Source organism: Balaenoptera borealis (assembly GCF_965194805.1).
Source record: "Balaenoptera borealis genome assembly, chromosome: 8".
Taxonomy (NCBI): domain Eukaryota; kingdom Metazoa; phylum Chordata; class Mammalia; order Artiodactyla; family Balaenopteridae; genus Balaenoptera; species Balaenoptera borealis.
This window is the reverse complement of record NC_138865.1, coordinates 25187268-25210255: the sequence shown is the minus strand read 5'-3', so window position 1 is coordinate 25210255 and position 22988 is coordinate 25187268. Positions and strand designations below refer to the sequence as shown.

The 22988-nt window shown below is 48.7% G+C and overlaps 2 protein-coding genes and 1 long non-coding RNA gene across 6 annotated transcripts in view; 1 reads left to right on the top strand and 2 right to left on the bottom strand.

Moving 5' to 3' along the window:
- Positions 1–6882, bottom strand: part of PHF2 (PHD finger protein 2) — a 93048-nt gene extending 86166 nt beyond the window's left edge. For all 3 annotated transcript variants that reach the window (XM_082401035.1, XM_082401034.1, XM_082401033.1), the window contains exon 1: positions 6615–6882. In XM_082401035.1, the coding sequence (XP_082257161.1) occupies positions 6615–6712 (98 nt within the window). In that variant the 5' untranslated portion in view covers positions 6713–6882. The remainder of the gene's footprint in view (positions 1–6614) is intronic.
- A 269-nt stretch (positions 6883–7151) lies between these two features.
- Positions 7152–20504, top strand: LOC309632973. Its single transcript, XR_014247236.1, has 2 exons — positions 7152–7224; positions 18301–20504. It is a non-coding gene; the product is annotated as an uncharacterized lncRNA (long non-coding RNA).
- The window catches only part of FAM120A (family with sequence similarity 120 member A), a 103473-nt gene continuing 100564 nt past the window's right edge, over positions 20080–22988 (bottom strand). For both annotated transcript variants that reach the window (XM_082401037.1, XM_082401036.1), the window contains one exon: positions 20080–21991. In XM_082401037.1, the coding sequence (XP_082257163.1) occupies positions 21680–21991 (312 nt within the window). In that variant the 3' untranslated portion in view covers positions 20080–21679. The remainder of the gene's footprint in view (positions 21992–22988) is intronic.

The following is a 22988-nucleotide window of genomic DNA, read 5'->3' as shown; positions in this document are numbered from 1 at the left end:
CACAAAATGGAAAAATATGTGCCAATTTTATCTGATAAGGGTCTAGTGTCCAGAATATATAAAGAACTCTTAAAATTCAAAAATAAAAAAAAGAACCCAATTTTAAAATGGGCAAACTGTTTCAACAGACGTTTCTCCAAAGAAGATACACAAATGGACAACAAGTTCATGAAAACATACTCAACATCATCAGCCATTACAGAGATGCAAAACAAAATCATAATGAGATACCAACTCTCACCCACTAGGACGCCCATAATTTTAAAAATAGAAAACAACAAGTGTTGATAAGGATGAGGAGAAATCGGATTGCTCCTGCATTGGTAGTAAGAATGTAAAACGGCGCAGCTGCTGTGGAAAAGTTTGTTGGTTACTCAAAAAGTTAAACATAGAATAATTATATGACCCAGCAATTCCCTAAACAATTGAAAACAGGTCTTCAAACAAGTATTTGTACACAAATGTTCTCAGCAGCACTACTGACAATAGCCATAGGTGGAAAAAGCCCAAGTATCCATAAACAGAGGAATGTATATACAAACTGTGGTATATCCTTACAATGGAGTATTATTCAGCCATAAAAAAATCAGTGAAGTTCTGATACATGCCACAACATGGTTGATCCTAAAAAACATTATGCTAAGTGAAAGAAGACAGACACAAAATGTTACATATAGTATGATTCCATTTATATGAAATGTCCAGAATAGATAAATCCATAGGGACAGAAAACAGATGGGTGGTTGTCCAGGGCTGAGAGGAGGAGGGACGGGGAAGTTGTTTAATGGGTTTTCTTTTGAGGTGATGAAAATGTTTAGGAACTAGATAGAGATAATGGCTGCAAGTCATTCTGAATGCACTAAATGCTATTAACTGTGCACTTTAAAATGGTTAAGTTCATGGTATGTGAATTTCACTCTAAATTTTAAAAAAAGGATGAAAGGCGGGTTTCACCATTTGCCTGGACAAACACCACAGGACCTTCAGTTCTTATGCTCTGAGGTCAAAGCCAGTCACTGGCTGGAATTCTAACTATGTTTTACACAGATGTTTTTCCACGGATGACCCAGCACTTTGGGTGGAAGTGAAGAGACCCTGCACCCTGAAGCAGAGGGCCAAGCCCCATTCCAAAGAGCACGGTTAGGCTCACTTCCCACCAAGCCAAAAAGTTGAGAACCAAGACAGGCAGAAGTAGGGGGATGGAAATGGAGTGAGACAGAGGAGAGGTGCAGGGATGGAGGTACAACTCTAAATGGGAGGCCAGCGGGTGACTGGGCACACCTGAGACACAGAGGGTGCTGCAGAGGGCCCAGCTTCCCTACTTGGCACCGGATGTGGCCTTCCTGCTGAGAAGATGTTTCCATCCACATAGCATTTCAAAACCGTGGACAGTATTGGGGTTTTCAGCACCCGGAGCCAGAATATGCCAAACGCCACTTCTGTCCCTGCACCTGGCAGAGGTACGTACACCTGCTGCAGGTGAGGAGACGAGACCCCCCCCACATCTGCTTGAAGTGGGAGGACAAGGTGGCCCACCTGGCCCACCACCCAAGTAGCTGTGAGAACCAATAAAGAGGATAACTGTGAACTAATCCTGACGCCATAAAGGCCAGCCTGAGTGCGAGCCCTGCAGCACTATTAGTCACATCAGTCATTTAGAAGTCAATTGACGGCTTTGCTTTACCCACACCGGAATCTTAGGAGTTAGATTCTTTTAGCACACTTTGTCGTGGAACATTATTTTCTGGCCAATACTCCCTCCCAACAGCAAATCTGCTCATTCTTTTTGAAAAAGGCCCTGCCACACGGCCAGGTGCCACGAGCACAGAGGCGAGGGGATGGCCCCAGAGGATTGGGTACCCAGCAGTGGCAGGGTCCACATGAAGTACCCCAAATCTTTGCCCGATCTCAGGCCAACTGCAGCCGCACCTGAGCCAAAGTAGCCCCAAACAAACGTGGGCTGCAGTGCAGAGGCTCACACCAAGCATGTTTCTGAGCCAATATTTTCAATAAAAGCAAACATTCTGGTAATTACCATGAGCTCCAAGTCTCTTCCTTTGAGATTCATCTCATTTGGAAAGGATCAATGGACAGGGGACATCTGCTCTGCCCTCTGTAAGTTGGCAGAACATTCCCCCAACCTCCTTTGGAACTTCTTAAACTCTGGAACTTCTTAAACTCACACAGTGAGAATTCCTCATTTAAAAATGATGAATCGTTATTCCTAACCACGTCAAACACGCCACAACTCCATTGCCATGTGAATGGCACTTCCCCCAGTATTAAGGGATCTCAGGTTGGAAGACTTAATTGTCAGCTCTGATCACCTAGATTGCGACGTTGAGGCCTGTCCCCCTGGCAGGCCCTCCTTTCCCTCCAAGTGCGCACACTTTGCTGGCCAACAGAGCCAGCCAACAGTCTCACTCTGTGGTACTGAGCAGCCATGAGGGCCAAGGACTCAGGAAGAGGCTTTGCCCCAGGAAGCTTAAGGCTGGATGGGGTGAAAGACACAGCGAGAGCCCACAAAGGCCAACCAGTCCTGGGAATGATGGGCACAGAGATAGGGCCCTGGAGAGGAGGGCAGGCGGACCCCAGATGGAGGGACAAACACACAGGAATCAGAGGGGATCTACACCAGGCAAGTCTTGTCAGCCCACCTTTCTGAGTACTTGCAGAATTCGACCCCTTCTCCACACCCCAGTCCCCACCCCCAGGTCCTGCCTGTCACCTCTCACCTGGACAAAGGCTCCTGTCCCTCCCCACCCTCTTCCCCAACTGTGCCCACAGCAGCCAGAGGGACCCTGTCAAATCCTCAGTCCCCTCCCACTGCTGCTCTGCTCAGAGCCCCCAGGGTGGCTACTGCCTCCTAGCCACACCTGCAGGCCGTCCCTGATGCAGCTTCCTTGCCCTGCACAGTGCTTCCTCGGGGCTCTGAAGCAGCTCCCCAGGCTGGCACGGAACTCCCGATCCACAAGTCTGACTCCCATAGAAGAAACCCTGTAAGAGGCAAGGGAGCTGCCTTGTTACCCCAGGAACCCACAGGGCCAGCACTGCACCCCACACAGAACATGCACCCCATAGTACTTACTGAGGGATAAATGAAACTTCTCCCACTGAAGGACTTGTACAGCACCTTCAGCTTTCAAACTCTTTAAAGTCAACTTTACTGATTATGCTTCCAAAAACCCTTCAAGTTTAATACAACAGGAACTTAAAGAGGGCCAGGAAGCTTCAGGATATCTGATACTTTAACAGAATCACTCCTATTTCTCAGAGACAGAGACTCTTCACATCAAGACGGTGACAAGGTGAGAGGCCCAGGTCAGTCCCTAGAGTGACTGGTCCATGGTCAGATGCCTTGCTGAAGGCAGGGGTGGAAGGACACATGGGGTCTGACAGAAGCCCCCCAGTTCTTGGCCCTAAGTGGCTCTGCGGCACCCTAACTGGGCAGGAAGTTTCCCAGTGCCTGAGTAGTGCCATGCTTCCCTATCAAACACGCAGGTAAGGCAGCTCCGAAGACAACCAGCCGCAAAATCCATCCCTTCCTAGTCAAAGCCAGTTCCCAGGCGACACTACAGTAGGCGCCAGTGAAGGCAGACTAGGCTGACAAGGTATCCCAGCCCCAGGAGTGACCAGCCATGGTCAAGATGGGGTGGAACACGCGCTCCTGACTTCCTGGCTGAATGAGTACCAGCACAGTCCAGCGGAAAGACCTCCCCAAAGAATGCCAGGAGGGGTGGTCAGGGTGCTCAAGGCTTCCTGCCAAGGTGGACACATTCTGGGAGCAGGTTCTTCCCCTAGAAGGGGACTGCCCCGACCACGATCTCAGCCGGAGATGCTGCTAGAGTCCTACCAGCAAAGAGTTGGCCACTGCCAGTGAAAGTAACCTCAGAGACCCCCTTCCAATCCATCCAAAATGGGGTGCATTGTAGGGATGTGAGGGGTCACAGGTGGAACAAGAGGGAGGCTGTTACTTTCACAGTTATGTTTATTTTTACAAGTACTGTCTATGGCAAGTTATACTAATGTCCTATTTCAGGGAATGATATGAAGTTTCCTTGGAAAAGAAAGATTCAGGAGAGTAAGGAGACACAAGAGTGAAATGGGGTCCTAGACCTAAATAAATCTGCCCGAGGCCTGGAGTTTGGTTAGCAGTACTGCGCTAGTGTTTCTGCCTCAGTTTCCATGCTTCCAGCATAATTTGATAAGATGTTAACTTCAGAGGAGGCAGGGTGTGGGACAGAAGGAAACTGTACCTTTTTTGTAACTCTTCTTTAGGTCTAAACATCTCTCAAAATAAAAAGTTACAAAGTATTCAAACTTTTAAAAAGTGAGTTGAGCTGTTGAATATGAAGTAAACAACAGTACAGATGATACACGGATCTGGAAAGAACGGAGGGCCATCCATCCAGGAATATCAGGAGATTTGGAAACATGTGGATCATTTCACACACCTTCCTGTCACAGTGGAGAAGGGCCACGCCAAGAGAGGTGGGGGGTTTGCCCAGGGCTGCGAGGGCCACATGCAGCCTTGCCCACAAAGGTCCCAACCCCTGACCCTGTGTTCCCCCATCACAGCACCTCCCCTGAGCCACCCAGGGGACTAAGGACTACAGGAGGTGTTCTGGCCTCAGGGCTCACTCACTTCCGTAAGGGACCCTTGATTAGATGTAGAGAAGATGTGCCCCATGGCAGGGGGAAAGCACAGCCCCTTTCAGACCCTAGGGCGACCCCACATAGGTGGAAATGGATCTGTGCTGATCAAAATGATCTGTGCGTATATCAGATCAAATCCAAGACCTCACATGAAAAATAAGAAATAAAGAAATAAGACCTCCCAAAAACATCCCCTTTAAGCTGTCAGGACGCATCTTTCTCCCTGCCTCTGCCTAAGCCAATCGAGCAAATGCCACCAGCCCCTCAGGCCAGCCCTCAGCCCCTTTCCCCTGCCTGCCCCGCATTCTTGGGTCTCTCCCTACCTCCTCCACTCCTCCCACCCCCTACCTCCCTTCTCAAAGTCTAGCTCAGAACTGGTCTTGCCTTCCCCACCCAGAGGAGAGGGCCCCTGGGCAGCCAGACAAGGGTCCTCCCAGGCCCTCACACTCCCCCAGCCTGGGCACCTAGGGAGTTCTGCAGGCCCCCGGTGGGGGTGGGGGAGGAGGGAGAGGCCCTACCACTTTCAGGGCACTCAGGGCCCGCTTCTCAGTATCTCTGGAACTGAGGAGCCATGAAGGATCACGTGGCAGCTCTCACCCTTGATCCAGCCATGAACTCTGAGAGGATGCCAACTGGTGGGTGTGCATAGTAGCAGTGTTCTGGGCAGAGCCCAGCGCTCACACTCCAGGCTCCTCTGCTCTGTGGGGTCTCTGCAGCCCTGGACATCCACAGGAAGGCAGCCCAGGAAGCCCAGGAGATTTCAGTGGGAGTCCCTGTCCCATGGAGTCCCACCCATCCTCACTGGGGTCACTGTCACAGGCACTGAGCTGGGAATCAGGCCTGGTGCTGATCAACCTGAGTGAGCCCTGCCACATCTGGCTGCCTGGCTCCCCACATGTAAACTGGCAGGACTGGACACCATAGTCCATGTTTAAGGGCCACTGGCCCATCCACAGTTAAAGCCAGGGGGAGGCTCTCCTCTCTGGGGGTTGAGGGACCACCTACCACCACACACCCATCTCCTGCCCCCAGCCCTGTTCCTGCTGGGTTTAAGACTGGAGCATAGGAGAGCACACTACCCTGGCCAGCCTCTGGCGGTCCCGCTGAGGCCCAAACACATGAGAACCTGTTGGAGCAGTTTGGGCACCAGTATCACCTCCTCTTCCTCCTCCTCCACTTACTTCTGGGTGGGAAGGGGCCTCGGGCTTTTGAAAACTCGGCACAGGGCCAGGTCATGGTCACAGGCAAAGGCCAAGCTTTATCTCCCCCCACCCCATCTTCCTCTGAGAGAGCATAAGGTCAAGTGAAAACCAGGGTGGGCCTGTGTCTGAAAACAGAGAGGAGGGGAATGGGGAAATGTGATGGCCAGGGAGGAGGCGGCAAAGTCACGACACCCCCACCCACACAGAGACACCATTCTGTCACCCGCACTCCCGCCCGGGGACATGCAGGCCGGCCGGGTCCAGGAGCCCTGCTGGGGCCGGGCAGGGGTCCCGTCCACCCGGACGAGGTGCCGGAGCTCCGGGCCGCGGCGGAGGGTGGGAGCTTCGGCCGCCACCCGGCCGGGCCCCACGTCCGTCCCAGCCCCGCCGGCGTCCGAACCCGCCACTCGCGCCTCTCTGGGGCCCGCGCGGGGAAAGTTCCTGCAACTTCGCGGGGGAGGCGGCGGACGCGGGGCCTGGGCCTCGGGAGCCCGGCCTCCGCGGCCCCGCTGTCAGGCGGCCCGGCCGGCCGGGCGCCCCAACTTCCCGGCCCGGCCCCCACCCGCGGCCCCCCGCGGGCCCGCTTTGTGAGCGGCGGCGGCGAGGGGCGCCCGCCCAGCCCCGGCCCCCGCCCCGGGCACAAAAGGGCGCGCGGCCGGCGGGAGGCGGCGGGCGGGGGCCTGCGGGACGCTCACCGGGCCGGGCCGGGGCCGGGGGCCGGGGGCCGGGGCCGGGGCCGGGCGGCTGCGCGCTCACCTGCCGTGGAACCAGTCCTTGCAGGCGTCGCACTCGATCATGAAGCGGGTAACGTCGTAGGGGAGCCGGCAGACGCAGTACACGGGCACCGTCGCCATGTTCGCCGCGCCGCCCGCCCGCCCCTCGGCCCGCGCTGCGCTCCCGGGTCGGGCCGGGCGGGCCGGGCCGGGCGGGGGCCGGGGCCGGGGACGGGGCCGGGGCCGGGGCCGGGGGCGCACTACAGCCCGCGCGCACCCGGCCGGCGCGTCCACACAAAGCGGGGCGCGCGGTGCAGGGCCGCGCCGGGAGCCGCCCGCTGGCCCGCGGGGCGCAGGGCGCGAGTGTGCGCGGGGGACGGGCCGCGCGCGGGACACAAAAGGGAATGGACGCGCGGGGGCGGCGGGCGGAGAGCCGCGGCCCCACCGAAGGGACCCCCGGCCGCCGAGCGGCCTCTACGTCAGCGCCCCGGGTGGCGCCGCCTCCGCCCGCCAGCCTGGGCCGCCGCTCCCGCCGCGGGAAGGCGGGCCGGGGACCGCGGGGAAGGCGGGCCGGGGTACCCCGCCGGGGGAGAAGGTGGGCCGGGGGAACACTGCTGAGGGAGAAGAGAGACCGGGGGACCTGCCAGGAGAAGGTGGGTCGGGGGACCTGCAGGGAGAGAAGGTGGACTGGGACACCCCTCCAGAGGAGAAGGTGGGCTAGTAGACTGTCATCTGGAAGAAGGTGGGTAGGGGGATTCCCCGGGGAGAAGGTGGACTGAGGGTACAGGGGGAAGGCAGGTCTGGGAGACCCTCTGGGTGTGAGGTGAGACCCCCGAGGAGGAGGACGACGTCCTTCCTGGTTAAGAAGGCCGAGGAGCAACTACTTGGCTCTAAGTTTCATCTGATAAGCAGCGGAGCAGGGGGCAGCCAGGGGTGGGGGGTTCCTCCTGTTCCCTCCTCCCTCCTACCTTACCGACTGAGTTTCTGGCTGGAATACAACTTCCCTTTCCCCCTTACTCCTGGCTGGGGACAGCCCACCCTCCCTCACACGATCTTGATGCTCAGTCCTCAGAGGACAGAATTCAGGGGACCCGGGAGCATGCTGGCACGGGTCAGCTCTGTAAAGAGAAAGGAGTTACCTGGAATTTGAGCTGCCCAGGAGCCCTGGAGGGAGCCCCCAGGCCTGTGAGACCTAGGGTGCAGGGAGGACAGCAGGTCCCAGGCCTCCTGTCTGTGTCCCAAATTGCTGAGTTCTGCTGGTGGCAACAAGGATATAGGAGGAGGGGGGAACCGAGAGGTGCTGCAGTGTTGCTCTGGGCCCAGCATCCTTTGCCCTAAAGTGGTCCTCCCTCCTCACCTGTGGTGGTCAGGGTAATTGTTGAGTGTGAGAGGGGGAGGGGGCCTGGCTCTGAGGGATCTTTTCCCAAGGCATTCTGTAGCAGGCTCTCCCCTGCCCCCTACCCAGCTGCTGCATCCTTTGGGCATCCGTGATCATTTCAGGATGCTAGAACAGAGCTGGCTCCTAATTCAGAGTAAGGAACCTGTCTGTGCTCCCTCACTCTGTCGGTCTTCCCCACCCTCCCTAAGCAAAATATGCATGGTGCTAGGAGATGCTGGCCACCACAAGCACAGAGTTCCAGGCTTGGGGCAGGAAACCTGGCTCAGCTCACCTCACAGAAGCATCCCTGACAGGTACTCAGCTGAGGCCTACAGCTGCTAAGGGCAACTTGCTCCACTTGTAGGCAGCTCTCCCTCCTGCTGAGTCAAAATCTGCCTTCACATTGTCAGCCGCCTTCCCTCTACAGGTGACCCCTCAACCGCAGCCTCAGCAATGACCAGGGCAGGGCCTTAGCTGGGAGGGACAATGTGAGAGTGGGAAAAAGAAGACGGAGAAGGGGGAAGTGGGGAGAAAGGGATTATCTCCCTCCCTCACCCTCTCACACATTGGTGAGCTGCCCAGGATCTGGAGCACAAGGCCTTCCAACCTGAATTCTAGCTGTCACGCTCACCTCCAGAGTCCTTCCTCCTGGTGACAACCTGGATGGCTCTGGAAAGGGAGTGAGACTATTAAGCATTGTCCACAATTAACACCCTAATGTGAATTGGTGCAGATAAACAGTACTCAGCCTGCAGATCAAAGTCTGCAAGGAGGCCCAGAAGAGCCTGGCCTGGGCACTGCTGAGTTACCTTCCCCCATGGCAGTACAGAAGCACTTAAACTAGCAGTGTCCACAACCCCCCACTTATCATCCATCGAAGCCAGAAACTTCTGGAGACCAACTTGACTGTGGGCAGTCCTCATCTCTGACACTTCCATTTCCTATTTTACAAATAATGATAGTAGGTACCCAGCATTTGTCAAATGCTTACCAGGTGGAGTGCACTGTGCTTAGTTCTTCAGACGTGGACCAGAACTCACCCAGCTGCTTATAAAGCACTCAGCATACCCCCTGGGTAGTGATTATTACATACTCAGCACTCACATTGACACCTTAGGTGTTACTGCTGCCACTTTAGAGATAGGTATGTAAACAGGTATCAGAGAGAGGTAAAGTACTGGTGCCATTTTTCAGAAGTGAAAACTGAGGCCCAAAGCAGTTGAATGCCTCATGGAGGAGGTCAGCTGGCTAGTGAGAGGAAGGAGCAAGCCAGGAACCCAGACTTCTCCAGGGCCTGAGCCTGCACTGCCGCCCCTCTGTCACCTCCCAGGGCACCCTGAGCACATACACTAGGCATGGGAGCCCATCCTTGACCCCTAGTCCTTCACTGCTGACCTCTGGGATGGCTCTGGCTACCCTGCGCCACCCACCTCCACTCCTTGCCCTCCAGGACTCCCCTGTCTACAGCTGTGTCCACTTGCATCTGGAAATGTCCACTGAAATACTTTCCTGTTACTCAAAGCTCTTCCAAGGCTGCCTTCCAGCTACAAACTAAAATAAGACTCAATATGGGTCCCAGACTCTTCCTCTCTTTGGCTCCTCCCAATGAGTTCCCTCTTATGCCCCATCAGAAAACCTGCCTTATCTCTATGTCCTCCCTCTCTCTCATTCATTTACTTCAACATATATTGAACATCTGCTGTGTGCTGAGCAGTGTTGTAGCCATGGAGCACTCAGCAGGCCCAAGTGTTGTGGAGCTCATGTGGCAGTAAAGGGAGACAGCAACACATATAGTGGGCTGGGTACCACAGTGCCTGGGGAAACTGGCACAGGGTGGGGGCCGGGCAGAGGCGGAGAACTCCTGAGGTGACCTGGAAGCAGAGGCCTGGAAGGGGTGAGTCGAGGAAGGAAAGCAAAGGGAAATTACTTGCAAGGACCCAGAAAGGAATAGGGGTGGCCTTAGCACTCTGCCACACTAAGCTCAGTGGCCCCTCCATGCGGTCTGCCCCTGACCTCAGCATCCGTCTCCCAAGTTTGCCCCCATTCCCCAGGGCACAGCACCCATGTGTCTGTGCAAGCATCAAGACCTCACCACCCACCCCAAGAAGCCTGGCATGCTGTAGGGGTGAGGGGGGTGGGCTTCCAAACTACAAGGCCATGTGCTGCCCCTCCACCCTGGCACTCTGGTGAAGCACGACTGCAGTGCTGCATACCTGCCGTGAGCATCCGAGGACAAGACGTGTTTTATTCACCTTATTACCCAGTGGAAAAGCAGCATCTTCCAGTATGTGTTTATTCACTCACCTACTACTCAACAAAGTGTACTGAATTGCAAGTACAGGGCTTTTGTTTTGTTTTTTTTTTAATTGTAACATACACAGCATAAAAATTACCATTTTAACCGTTATTCGGTGTACAGCTCTGTAGCATTAAGTACATTTACAATATTGTGCAGCCATCACCATCATCCATCTCTACAACTATTTTCCTCTTTCCAAACTGAAATTCTGACCCTAACTCCCTATTACCCTTTACCTCCAGCTCCTGGTAACCACCATTCTACTTTCTGTCTGCATGAATTTGACTACTCTAGGGACCTCATATAAGTGTCATCATACAGTATTTGTCCTTTTGTGTTGCTTATTTCACTTAGCAGAATGTCGTCAAGGTTCATCCATGGTGTAGTATGTGTCAGAATTTCCTTCCTTTTTAAGAACGAATGATACTTCATTGTATGGCTATGCCACATTTGGTTTATCTGCTTACTGTTGATGGACACTTGGGTTGTCCCCACTATTTGGCCATGAGTATGGGTATACAAATATCTGTTCAAGTCCCTGCTTTCACTTCTTTTGTGTGTATACCCAGAAGTGAAATTGCTGAATCATATGGTAATTCTATTTTTAACTTTTTGAGGAACCACCATACTGTTTTCCACAGTAGCTACAGCATTTTACATTTCCAACAACAGTGCACGAGGGTCCTCATTTCTCCACATCTTCATCAACACATGATTTTCTGGTTTTGGATTTGTTTTTTTGTTTGTTTGTTTTTATCTTTTGTATAGCCATCCTAATGTGTGGGAAGTGGTATCTCATTGTGGCTTTTTGTGTGTGTGTGGGGGGGGTTTTTTTGAGGTAAATATTTTTATTTTGATTGATTTCTCAATGTATAGTTCAATATAATAGTTTTTAACGGCAGCAGTTTGGTTCTACTGAAACTCCATGATCATTGTGGTCTTGATTTGCATTTCCCTAATGATTAGTGATGTTGAGCATCTTTTTATGTGCTTATTGGCTATTTATATACCTTCTTTGGAGAAATGTCTATTCGCATCTTTTCCTCATTTTTTGAGTTGGTTGCTTTTAGTTGAGTTGTAGAAGTTTTTTATGTACTCTGGATATTAATCCCCTCTCAGATATATGATTTGCAAGTATCTTCTCCCATTCCATGGGTTCTCTTTTCACTCTGTTGATTGATCATGTCCTTTGATGCACACAATTTTTTAATTTTTTTTTTAATAAATTTATTTATTTATTTATTTATTTATTTATTTATTTATTTATTTTTGGCTGTGTTGGGTCTTCGTTTCTGTGCGAGGGCTTTCTCCAGTTGTGGCGAGCGGGGGCCACTCTTCATCGCGGTGCGCGGGCCTCTCACTATCGTGGCCTCTCCCGTTGCGGAGCGCAGGCTCAGTAATTGTGGCTCACGGGCCCAGTTGCTCCGTGGCATGTGGGATCATCCCAGACTAGGGCTTGAACCCGTGTCCCCTGCATTGGCAGGCAGATTCTCAACCACTGTGCCACCAGGGAAGCCCCTGGAAGCCCCCAATTTTTTAATTTTGATGAAGCCCAATTCATCTGTTTTTTCCTTTTGTTGCCTGTGTATTTGATGTCATATCTAAGAAACCATTGCTAAATCCAGTGTCATGAAGCTTTCCACTGTATGTTTTCATCTAAGAGTTTTGTAGTTTTAGTTCTTAAATTTAAGACTTTGATCCATTTTCAATTAATTTTTGTATAGGGTGTGAAGTAAGGGTCCAACTTAATTCTTTTGTAGATGGTTATCTAGTTTTCCCAGCACCATTTGTTGAAAGGACACTCCTTTCCCCACTGAATGGTCATTGCACCCTTGTCAGAAATCATTTGACCATATGGGCCAAGGGTTTATTTCTGGGGTCTCTATTGTATTTCATTGGTTTGTTTGTGTATCTTTATGCCAGTACCACACTATTTTGATTACTGTAGCTTTGTGGTAAGTTTTGAAATTATGAAGTGTGAGACCTCCAACTTGGCTCTTCTTTTTCAAGTTTTTGCTCTTCTGGGCCCCTTACAATTCCATATTAATTTGAGGATTGGCCTCTCCATTTCTTCACAAAGAGCTATTGGAATTTTGACAAGGATTGTGTTGAACCTGTAGATTGCTTTGGGTAATATTGATATCTTAACAACAGTAAGTCTTCTGATCATTAACATGGGATGTCTTCCTATTTATTTGTATCTTCTTTAATTGCTTTCAGCAATGTTTTATATAAGTTTTCAGTGTACAAATATTTTGTCTCCTTGGCTAAGTTTATTCCTAGGTATTTTGTTTGTTTGATGCTATTGTATGTGGAATTATGTTCCTAATTTCCTTTTTGGATTGTTCACTCTTAGTGTATGGAAACAAAACTGATTTTTGTGTGTTGATTCAGTATCTTGCACATTTGCTGAATTTGTTTTTTAGTTCTAACAGTTATTTGTAGAATCTTTAGAGTTCCCAAATCTTGATGATTTTACATGACATAAGATCATGTTACCTATGAACGGAAATAATTTTACTTCTTCCTTTCTAATTTGAATGCTTTTTAAATTTATTTTTCTTGCCCAATTACTCTGGCTAGAGCATCCAATAGCACGCTGAATAGAAGCGGTGAAATGGGCATCTTTCTCTTGTTCCTGATCTTAAGGGAAAAGCTTTTTTTAGTCTTTCACCATTGAGTATGATGTTTGGTTTGGGCTTTTCATATATGGCCTTTACTACACTGAAGAAGTTTCTTTCTATCCTAGTTTGTAGAGTTTTTTGTTTGTTTGTTTGTTTATCATGAAAGGGTGTTGAATTTTGTCAAATGCTTTTTCTGCATCAATTGAGATGATTATTTTTTCCCCTTTATTCTGTTAATGTGGTCTGTATTACATTGTTTTGGGGGGACTTTTTCTTGATTTTAAGGATGTTGAACCATCCTTGCATCCCAGGAATAAATCCCATTTGGTTAGGGTGTATGATCCTTTTAATACGCTGTTGAATTTGGTTTCTTAGTATTTTGTTGAGGATTTTGCATCAATGTTTACAAGGGATATTGTTTTGTAGTTTTCTGTTCTTGTAGAATCTTTGTCTGGCTTTTGTCAGGGTAATGCTGGCTTCAAAGAAAGGATTAGGAAGTATTCCCTCCTCTGGAAGAGTTTAAGAAGGATTGGTGTTAATTTTTCTTTAAATGTGTTGTAGAATTCAGCGCAGCTATCTGGTCCTGGGCTTTTCTTGGTTTTTGATTATTGATTCAATCTCCTAAATAGTTATAGATCTATTGAGATGTTCTATATCTTCATGATTCAGTTTTGGTAGGTTGTGTGTTTCTAAGAATTTGTTCAGTTAATCTAGTTATCCAATGTGTTGGCACACAACTACTGCAGATGTTATAGCAGTGAACAAGGCATACACCATTCCTACCTCCAAGGAGCTCATATGCCAGAGCAGGAGACAGAAAACTAATAACTGTCTTGGGGGGAGATGTCAGAAAGGACATACTAATTCAAGGTTGGATGCGTGCGTTTGTATCAGATGAATCCATCTGATGAATGCAAAGAAAATTCTAAGAGCTTCTTGCGCTACTGGGACCATGGTGATCAGAACCAGAACCAATTGAAATGAACAGTAAGCCACAGGAATTTTGAAAGCCTTCTGGATTTTTCTGATGGGTACGAAAGTGTGCCCTTCTTGTTGTCCATCTCTAGGATGGCCCTGTGATGTTTGGAAGCAGTGAGTTTGTAGACCAAACTCACTCAGCTGGATGACCATATAATTTATTATCCAAAAGGGTGCTATTAATAAAATACCAGAACAGGGGCAAACAAGGCTATCCTGGTCAAACTGGGACCAGGGTGGCCCTCCTATGGCCCACACTGGGTCACTCAGGTCTGCAGGGATGGACATGCACAAATGCCACGAGGGGGTGTGGCGCGATGAGGTCTGGCTAGGTCTGCTATGGGTGCCAGTGCCTGCCAGATGCAGCAGGCTAAGGCCAACCAGGGTACCCACCCTGATGCAGCTCAAACTCTGCCTGGGTAATTCCCACCTGGCTTCCAGGTCATTCATCAGAGGATTCCCTGACACCTTCCTCCACCATAGTAAGTTCCTCCTTTCCTCTGCATTTTCCTTCACAGAGCATATTATCATTGCTGTTGCATTTTCACATGGGTTTATTTTTTCTCGTTGCATTTCCACATGACTGTCCACTCAGGTGAAGTGACACAGCACAGAGAGGTCTCTATTCTGCTCATGGCTGAGTCCTCAGCAACAAGCACAACGCCAGCCCCAGTAGACCCAGATGACCAACAGGTGGACAGAAGGACTGATGGAGATCCAGGAATCTCTCTAAGCAGGGAAGACCTAATATCTTTCTTCCCAGATGCATGGGTTTGGGAGCACTTGTATAGGATCCAACATGGTCGCTGGGTTGATACCAAGTGAGGACGAGACCCTCAGCCTGAAATCAGCCTCCATCTGTCTGAGAGGCAGGGCCATAGTTCTTGCTACCAGGCAGGTTCATTGCAGGTAGAACCTCTCACATTCAGGTCTGCCTGGGCCATTTCCAGTCACTATTCTGGGTGTCAAGAAAAAAGAAACACATGCAGCCAGAGCTAAGTCACACCCAGCTAAGGGTCTGGGGTGGTGGTGCCCGCCCCCTGCCATGGTTTCAGAGACCCCTGGGCAGAGTACAGTCTGCACTTAACAGGACGGCAGCATGCAGAGCGTATCAGCTTCCTGCGGCTGCCATGTCAAGGTACCACACTGGGTGACTTAGGACCACAGAAGTGTGTCGTCTCAGGGTTCCAGAGGCCAGAAGTCTAAGATAAAGGTGCCAGCAAGGCCATGCCCCCTCTGAAGGCCCCAAGAAGGGTCTGCTCCAAGCTTCTCTCTAGCTTCTGGTAGCTTCTTGGCTTGTGGTAGCATCAGTCCAGTCTTCACATGGCCATTTTGTTCCTTTGTGCGTATCTGTTTCTGTGTCGAAATTTCCCCTTTTTATAGAGACACCAGATTTGTTGGGTTAGGGCCCACCCCACTCCAGCAGGACCTCATCCTAACCTAACTAATTACATCTGCAATAACCCTATTTCCAAATAAGGTCCCATTCTGAAGGACTGGGGTCAGGGCTCCAAAATATGAAAGTGGAGGGGACCCAGTCCAGCCCATAGCACAGGGTGAAGCATCTAGTGCAGAGCTACTCTGGCCCTGTCTACAGGTCCTCGGGTCATCTGTGGCCCAGTCTGTGCCAGGGAAGCTAATAGAGCAAGGAGCAGAGGACAAGCATTCAACAGCCTAGGCCCACATGGGCAGGGCAAAGACAGGGCTCCAGGCAAAGTGGTCTCTGCAAGGTTCATTCGACTAAGTGGGGATTAAGGAGTAAAAGGGGGTAATAAATTAGTAATTCTCAGGAAATCTGAGGGTAGAATAAGTTCCCTGGGAGAGAGAGCTACTCCTGAGGACACCTACATCAGGAAAGAACTGGCACCCAGTGCGGCAACAGGCTCCCTCTGAGGCCAAGAGGGGGGACGAGGAGGGAGGCGTCCGAAACTCTTTGTCCTTGCAGGCAATCATATGGATGAGGGTACAACTGCTGAATTATTTCTTGACATTCTTGCCTTGGCCTGGGATTTTGGAATCAGGAAAGAGCCAGGGCATTAGATGTTCTCTGTCAATTAGAAAATAGTAAACCGAGGGCACAGTAAACCTAAGAAGGGATATATCACCCTCGCTGGCAATCGAAGCAATGCAGATGAAAACCAGAAAACCATTTTCTGCGTCCTTCTAGCAAAGAGTCAGGGTCTGGTCAGCACCAAGGACCAAGACAACCTACCCTCACATCCCACCCTTAGGCAGTCCTTCTGGTGAAATGCTAACCACCTGTAGGGTGTGCATGCCTCCCAGGCTGTGACTACCTGGAGACTGGTCACAACCTCTGAAGGGCCACCAGCATGCCCAGAACCCTCACCCTGCATCACTGGCTTTCCCTCTCACTCATGAATTCTCTCCATCCACTGCTTCCTACCCCAGGCCTAAGCCTGACCTCATTCTCCACAGACCACCATCCTTCTCATCCCCCATCCCAGAGGCCCCCCCTGCCTCGGAACCATCACCCCGTTTTATTTTCCTCATCTTCTTGTCTGAAATAGTCTTATTTGTACACATGTATACTTCCCCCAGCCCCCAATTGTAAATGCCCATGAAGGGAGGGCCCTTGCTGCCCTCTGAGCCTCAGGGCCTAGGGCAGTACCCAACACAGATGCTCCATCAATACTGGGGGATGCCAAAGTAAAGCCATGTCCAGCCACACTGGGCAAGCAGGTACTTCATGGTGCAGCTACCCGTGGAATCGTGGGGCTATGGCAGAATATGAAATGGTAGAGAGAAAGAGCCATAAAATATTTTGTAGGTGGGGAGAAAATGTTACAAAACATGTGTAATGGTTTATTTTCTGCAAAAAAAATTATATATTACATAGAAAAATGAAAGATAGGGGCCAAATATTAACAATATGGTGATTACGAATATTAACAATATTAACAGTATAGTGATTTTTCTTTTTTTTGTTTACTTGTATTTCTTAAAGTTACTACAATAAACATATTACTTTTGAAACCAGAAAAAAAAAATCAGTAGAAGCTATTTTTCAAAAAGGAAGAAAGGGAAAAGAAACCATCAGCCCAGGAGAGTATGTGAATTGTCCTAGGAGCAACGCTGGGGTCAGAATTCAGTCCCGAGCCCCAGAGTGCCACGCACAGCTGCTGGCCCCTCGCCTATTTCTGGATGCCACTCAGGCCATCCCCCGTGATCCTAGTGACGTGGGAGAGATGGCCAGCCTGTCCCCAAGCAAGCGTGGTGTCCTCGGCCTCCCTTTGCTTCCTGCCCAGGCCTGTGCCTCCGTCCCTATCCCCTCTCCAAAACACAGGGTTATTCTTCAGCGGGGAGGACCTGCTCCAGAGAGGAGGGGGCGGTGGGGAAGGGGAAGGGCAGCATCATGCAGTTGTCATGATGGGGAGGCACTGCTGGCATCTGGGGGTAGGGGCCGGTGGCACTGAGAATACAACCCTCCCTGAAAAGACATTCCAACGGAGGAAACTTGACAGGCGTTTGCAATTGACACTGGATTAAACGTGCTGGTGAGTCCTCACTGGAATTGAGGTTTCTGTAAAGAGGAAGCCCCCCCTGCTCCCCACTGCCTCGCAAAATGAGGGCAAGCAAGGACTGGGGGGCCATCGTGGCCCTTGGTACTGTGGACCAGAGCATGATACGAATGCAGAGGAGCTCGAACCTACGTCCCTGAGGAACGGTGGGGCCAACACGATTGACCAGACAAGTGTCAGGGAGGAGAGGTGTGGGTGCTTCCTTTATTTCCTCCAAATCCCAGAGCCACAGCCTGTAGGAATAGAGGGTTAACAGCATTTGGAGTCTGCACACCTGTCAGAACCAGGAGAACACTCAGGGCTTGCTTGGAACAAACTGACTCAGGACAGTGCCTCGTCAGTCCCGGGCACCGGGGACCGTGGTGGGTCCCACAGAGGCGTAGGTGGCTCCCAGGCTATAGGGACATGCAGTGCCGGTGCCCAGCCCCAGAACTGGAGGGTTTTCTTTTTTTTTTTGTAAGACCAGTGTAAACAACAAACATTTATTGGTGTCACTTATGGTAGAAAAAAAGTTCCTACACCAGAGGCACATGACCCAATTGTTAAATAGGACATTTTCAAGGTGAACACACATCCTAACCCAGATTTTTCACCTACTTTTGATGATAGCCAATTCCTCCTCGCCCCCCACCCCAAAACATGTGAGCAACTGCTAATGAAAAGCAGTAAACAGCTACTTGGGCTATAACATTTTCAACTCCACTCCAAGATGAAGATTCCAATCACATTCGAGACTTTAGTTCTCTCAATTTTCTCCTAAGGAAAGTTCCTGAGTCCAGTTATTTACAATATTACAGCACTAGCGGAGCAGTGTCTACAACTCATCGTTGTCTGCTGGTTCTTCATCACCAGTTTGGGGAGGGCCTGCATTTCCATAGTTTGCTAATAATTGGCTGAACAATTTCTTCTAGCTCCTTCTTTTTAGCTTTGAAATCTTCGATGTCAGCATCTTGGTGACCGTGTAGGGAGCCCGGCCCAGCTCTCGCGGTCCCCGAGGATCCGGTCAGCTGTCTGCGCGCGGAACTCGGCCCCAGGAGTTGGCAGTGTGGACACCGAACCGGCCCCCGCCGACCTCCCGCGGTCGCCTCGCGCCTGGCCTGGGTAGCAGCGCTGGGACGCAGCGGAACGCGGGCCTCAAGGGTAGGAGGAAAGAGGTGCGCGCGCACCGTCAGCGCAGGGAGGAACGGGCCTCCCCTACACAAGGCCCCGCCCTGCCCCGCCCTACGCATGGCCCCACCCCTCTCCACGCAAGGCCGGAAGCGCGCATCCCGGGCGCGTCTTCCTCTGACTAGGAGGCCGGGCGGGCGGGCGGGGCCTTGAGACGGCCCTCCCTCTCCGACCCCGGCCGAGAGCGCGCGCCCGCAGTCCCAGCGTCTTTGATAACACGTCTTCTGACACCGCCCCCTCCGCCCCCGTCTCTCCCGTGTGGCCACTCCCCTCCTGCCCACCCCGCGGAGGCGGGGACACAGCCCCACCTCCCCGCACCTCCCGGAGAAGCGGTTCCGGAGGAGCTGGGCGGGCCATGTGTAGGGGCATGATGGACTAAAGGGCGCCTCAAAGGCTCTGAGCGTGGGCTCCAAAGGGCACGGACTCAGACCCTGTCTCCACCGCTCACTAGCAGTGTGGCCTCCAATAAGTTAAAAACCTTCGGTGGTGATAACAGTGTCATCCTGATAGCATTGCTGTGAGCATTAATTGAGCTAAAACACCTAGAACAGTGCTTCTAAAAAAGCACGTCCTGTTTTAGCATCATCATTGAAGGTGTTATTAGAACGTGAGAGATTTACAATGGATGTTCACAAAACAAGGACCAAAATGTATTAAATGCCTACCGTTCACCCCTGTCCTGTGCTAAGCACTCAGAACTCAATGATGTAAAAACATATGGGGAAATGGCAGAGAAGAGACAAATTTGCCACGCACAAGAATTCCAAATAATTTACTAGATAACTAAAGCATGACTCCCCACTCGTGAGTCACTCGTGAGCCACATGGTGGCTCTATCAAAGAGCACAGTATGGAAAGGAGTAGGGGCTGGCAACCTTACAGTGAAGAGACCTGACCAACACTAACTCAGCCAGATGATCAAGGTCGCTATCAATGGTGATAAGGCATGTTAATTTTATGTAGCCTAACCCCAGTCCACTCATTAAAAAAAAAAAAAAATCAGACAAATCACAGTTACAAGACATTCAACAAAATATCTGACTACTCCTCAAGGCTGTCACAAGGTCACCAAAAACAAGGAAAGTCTGAGAAAATGTCAGAACGAAGAGCCTAAGGAGACATAACAACTAAATATAATGTGGTAGATACTAGAACAAAAAAAGACATTAAGTAATAACGAAACAAATCTGAATATAGTATGGATCTGGTAAAAAAAAAAAAAAAGGCGGTTTAATCAAGATCAAATGTATTTCTTCCTTGGGCTTTTTTTTTTAAATTAAATTTCTATTTCTAAGCCTGCTCTATCAGAGAATGTTTTTTTGTAACTGTGAAATTCAGACATCAGCATAACTTGCATTTTGACCACATATGTTTCTTTAGAGCTAGAAACCTGGAATTACCTGCAATGGGCAAAATATTTCTAAATTTTGGTTATTTGACTAAGCTCTTCAGTAGCTGTTTCAATTTGAATTAAACCTCAGTAAAAGGTATGTTTTTACAAGGAATTTAAAAGCCGTACCATCTTTATACTAAAAGAATAAAGATTTTTATTAAGCATTGTAAGTTGCATTCAATAGCCTTCAGATACACCACACCACAACCCATCTACAATCAGTCAAACCCAACAGCAGTTCATTCTTGCACAATCCATGAGTTAGGGCAAAACTCCCTTCAACTTACAGTAAGATCCTACTCAGGTCTTGCGGGCAGGGATTGGGGAATTACATCTCATTTCTGATCACTAATGTGTGATGAAGAGCATCAGGAGAATTATATGAAAACGAATAAGAAGTGATTCTGATTTCAAAGTACATTGTTTGGAAACATTAACAAAAACATCAAAATGATATAAGTATACCTGCTTCTACTAAATTCTTGATGGGAAAGTTCTCAAGAACAAGCAATTTGTTTCCTGCTACAGAAGGGGGGGTTGTTGTTTTTTTTTTTTTTAAAAGATCAAAGGGATTTTTTTTTTGTTTTTCACAGAATTTCATATTTTGCTAATATGAAGGCATAAAACAGCAACAAAGAACAATAATGCATACAGCAGTGAATACACCAGGGTAATGTTGATATTCGAAACAGCTAGATAATTTGGGGGGTTTTAGAATAAATGCAACAGAGGTCAATAATCACAAAATTTTAAGGTTAGAGCAAGATCAGTCAATGACTAAACAGAGTTAACATCTTTTATAGGACTATTACTGATTATTAGCATTTTTGTTTTGCAAATGGGCACATACTGGTAAGAATGGAAGAAAGGACAATAACATGCATAATATTAACTACACACTTTAAAAATTATGAACCATGCAGAAGTTTAGCTCAAGTAGTAGCACTAATGGTCTACGTCCGATTCAAAACCACATAGTTCATTGATCACAGATGCATGGTATTAAGTCACGAAAAGTTTCAGAACACAGTGTGTTGATTTTGAAAGGTCATTTGCATCTTCTATGATTTCAACTTTATCTCCATTTAACTTGCTTGTAAAGTATGTATGATGTACTGTATATTTAAAATCAGCAGAACGGCAATATTACTCTATAGTTTTTTCAGTTTTGATAGTTGCACTTTTTTTTTTAACACAAAAGAACCACATCAACAGTGATGAAATTTAAGTAAGAAAGAAAAACTGTGGTTGTGCCTAATTTCTTTCATAATCATAAAATCAAAGCCTTAGACAAAGCTTTCTTGTGAACAGTAATGCAAAATCAAAGATAATGGCATACATATGGTGCCAAATGCTAAAAATGATATTTTAAGCTATATATACTTAAAGACTGCCAAAATTTGTTTTCTTTATAGTTCAAGAAACACAGCTATAGGCTTTTGTCATTAACCAGTTTAAACTTTGTGTGTACTTCATTTTAAGTGTGGGAGTCAAATGCTCTTCATTTTCTTTCTCTCTTTTTGTTTTATTGTAGCATTTTGACTACAACTGGTTAAAACTAAAAATGTGTTGTTTAAATCTCTGATATCAAAGAGGGATCCGAATTTCCAAAGTCCTCATTTTTCTCTTACGGAAAGGAAAAAATGTACATAACTGTAGGCTCTCTTTCTCTCCAGATATTCCTAAATCCTTACCCTTCCAGCATCCTTCACCCTCTATAAAAAATAAGTTTACTCTTCTTTCTTTAAGACAGCTGCCTCCAGAGCATCAGCTCTACGGCAAGCACTGTCTGTACTTAGTGCATTTAAGTGAGGATTTGTATTGCACGTCTTAGAGTCATTGTTCAAGGCACTTTCCGAGTGGCTGGGGGCCCTGGTGTCGCCCGCGTTCCCATTCATCTGGGGAGCCGGCTTCTCCTCAGCCACCGCTCCGTTTTCAGCCAGGGACCCGTCTGAAGACACAGCGGAGGATTTAGATTCCCCGGATCTCGACTTCAGTTCTTTGGCCACTTCTTCTGCTGAAGCAGCATAAGGAGGCTTGCCCTATTTAAAATGAAGCACAGCAAGCGATAAGGCAGTTTTTGATAAACAGCGGGAGAGAGGAGACACCAGCTGAGGCCTGATGACACTCACTGCAGATTTAAGAACAGAACACAGCGAGTGCATGGCTGTGTCTCTCATTGTTATGTACTCTCCACCCTATGCATTTTATACTGTGTATACTCTCTATACATTCCATTATATACTCTATATCCTCCATAATCTATATTCTCTAAACTCTACATATTCTATTGTATACTCTATATACTCTCTACATTCTATTATATACTCTATGCAAGCTATTCTCTACATATTCTATTATATACTCTATACATTCTCTATACAGTTGACCCTTGAACAACATGGATTTGAACTGCGCAAGTCCGCCATTATGCGGGTTTTTTTCAATAAACACAGACTACAGTACTACATGATCCACAGTTGGTTGAATCTGCGGATGTGGAACTGTGGATATGGAGGAGGGCTGACTGTAAAGTTATATGTGGATTTTCAACTGCGCAGAGAGTCGGCATTGTCCGAGGGTCAACTGTACTCTCTATACTTTACAGTCCATATACACTCTATAATCTATCCACTCTATACATTCTATTTTATACGCTATCCATTCTGTCATCTAAATTTTCTATACTCTAAACATTCTATTATATACTCTATCCACTCTGTAGTCTATATACAGAGTGGAACTGGAGGTACCTATCACCCTTACTTTAGAGACACCCTCTTGTACACCACGGGCTACCATGTTCCCCATTTGGGCTCAATTTTACACAGACCCAGACCCAGAAGGACTGTTCAACAGACCCAGAAGGACTGTTCTCATTTTAGTTTTCAATCCTATAGTTCAGAAACACTCATGTAAACTTTTCTAGAAGTCAATACTACTGTCATTCTCTTGGAACCTTGAGAAGCATAATATAAAAATATAGGAGGGCCAAGAAGCGGAGAAAAATAATACTGAAGGCTTCAATTACATGCTTTC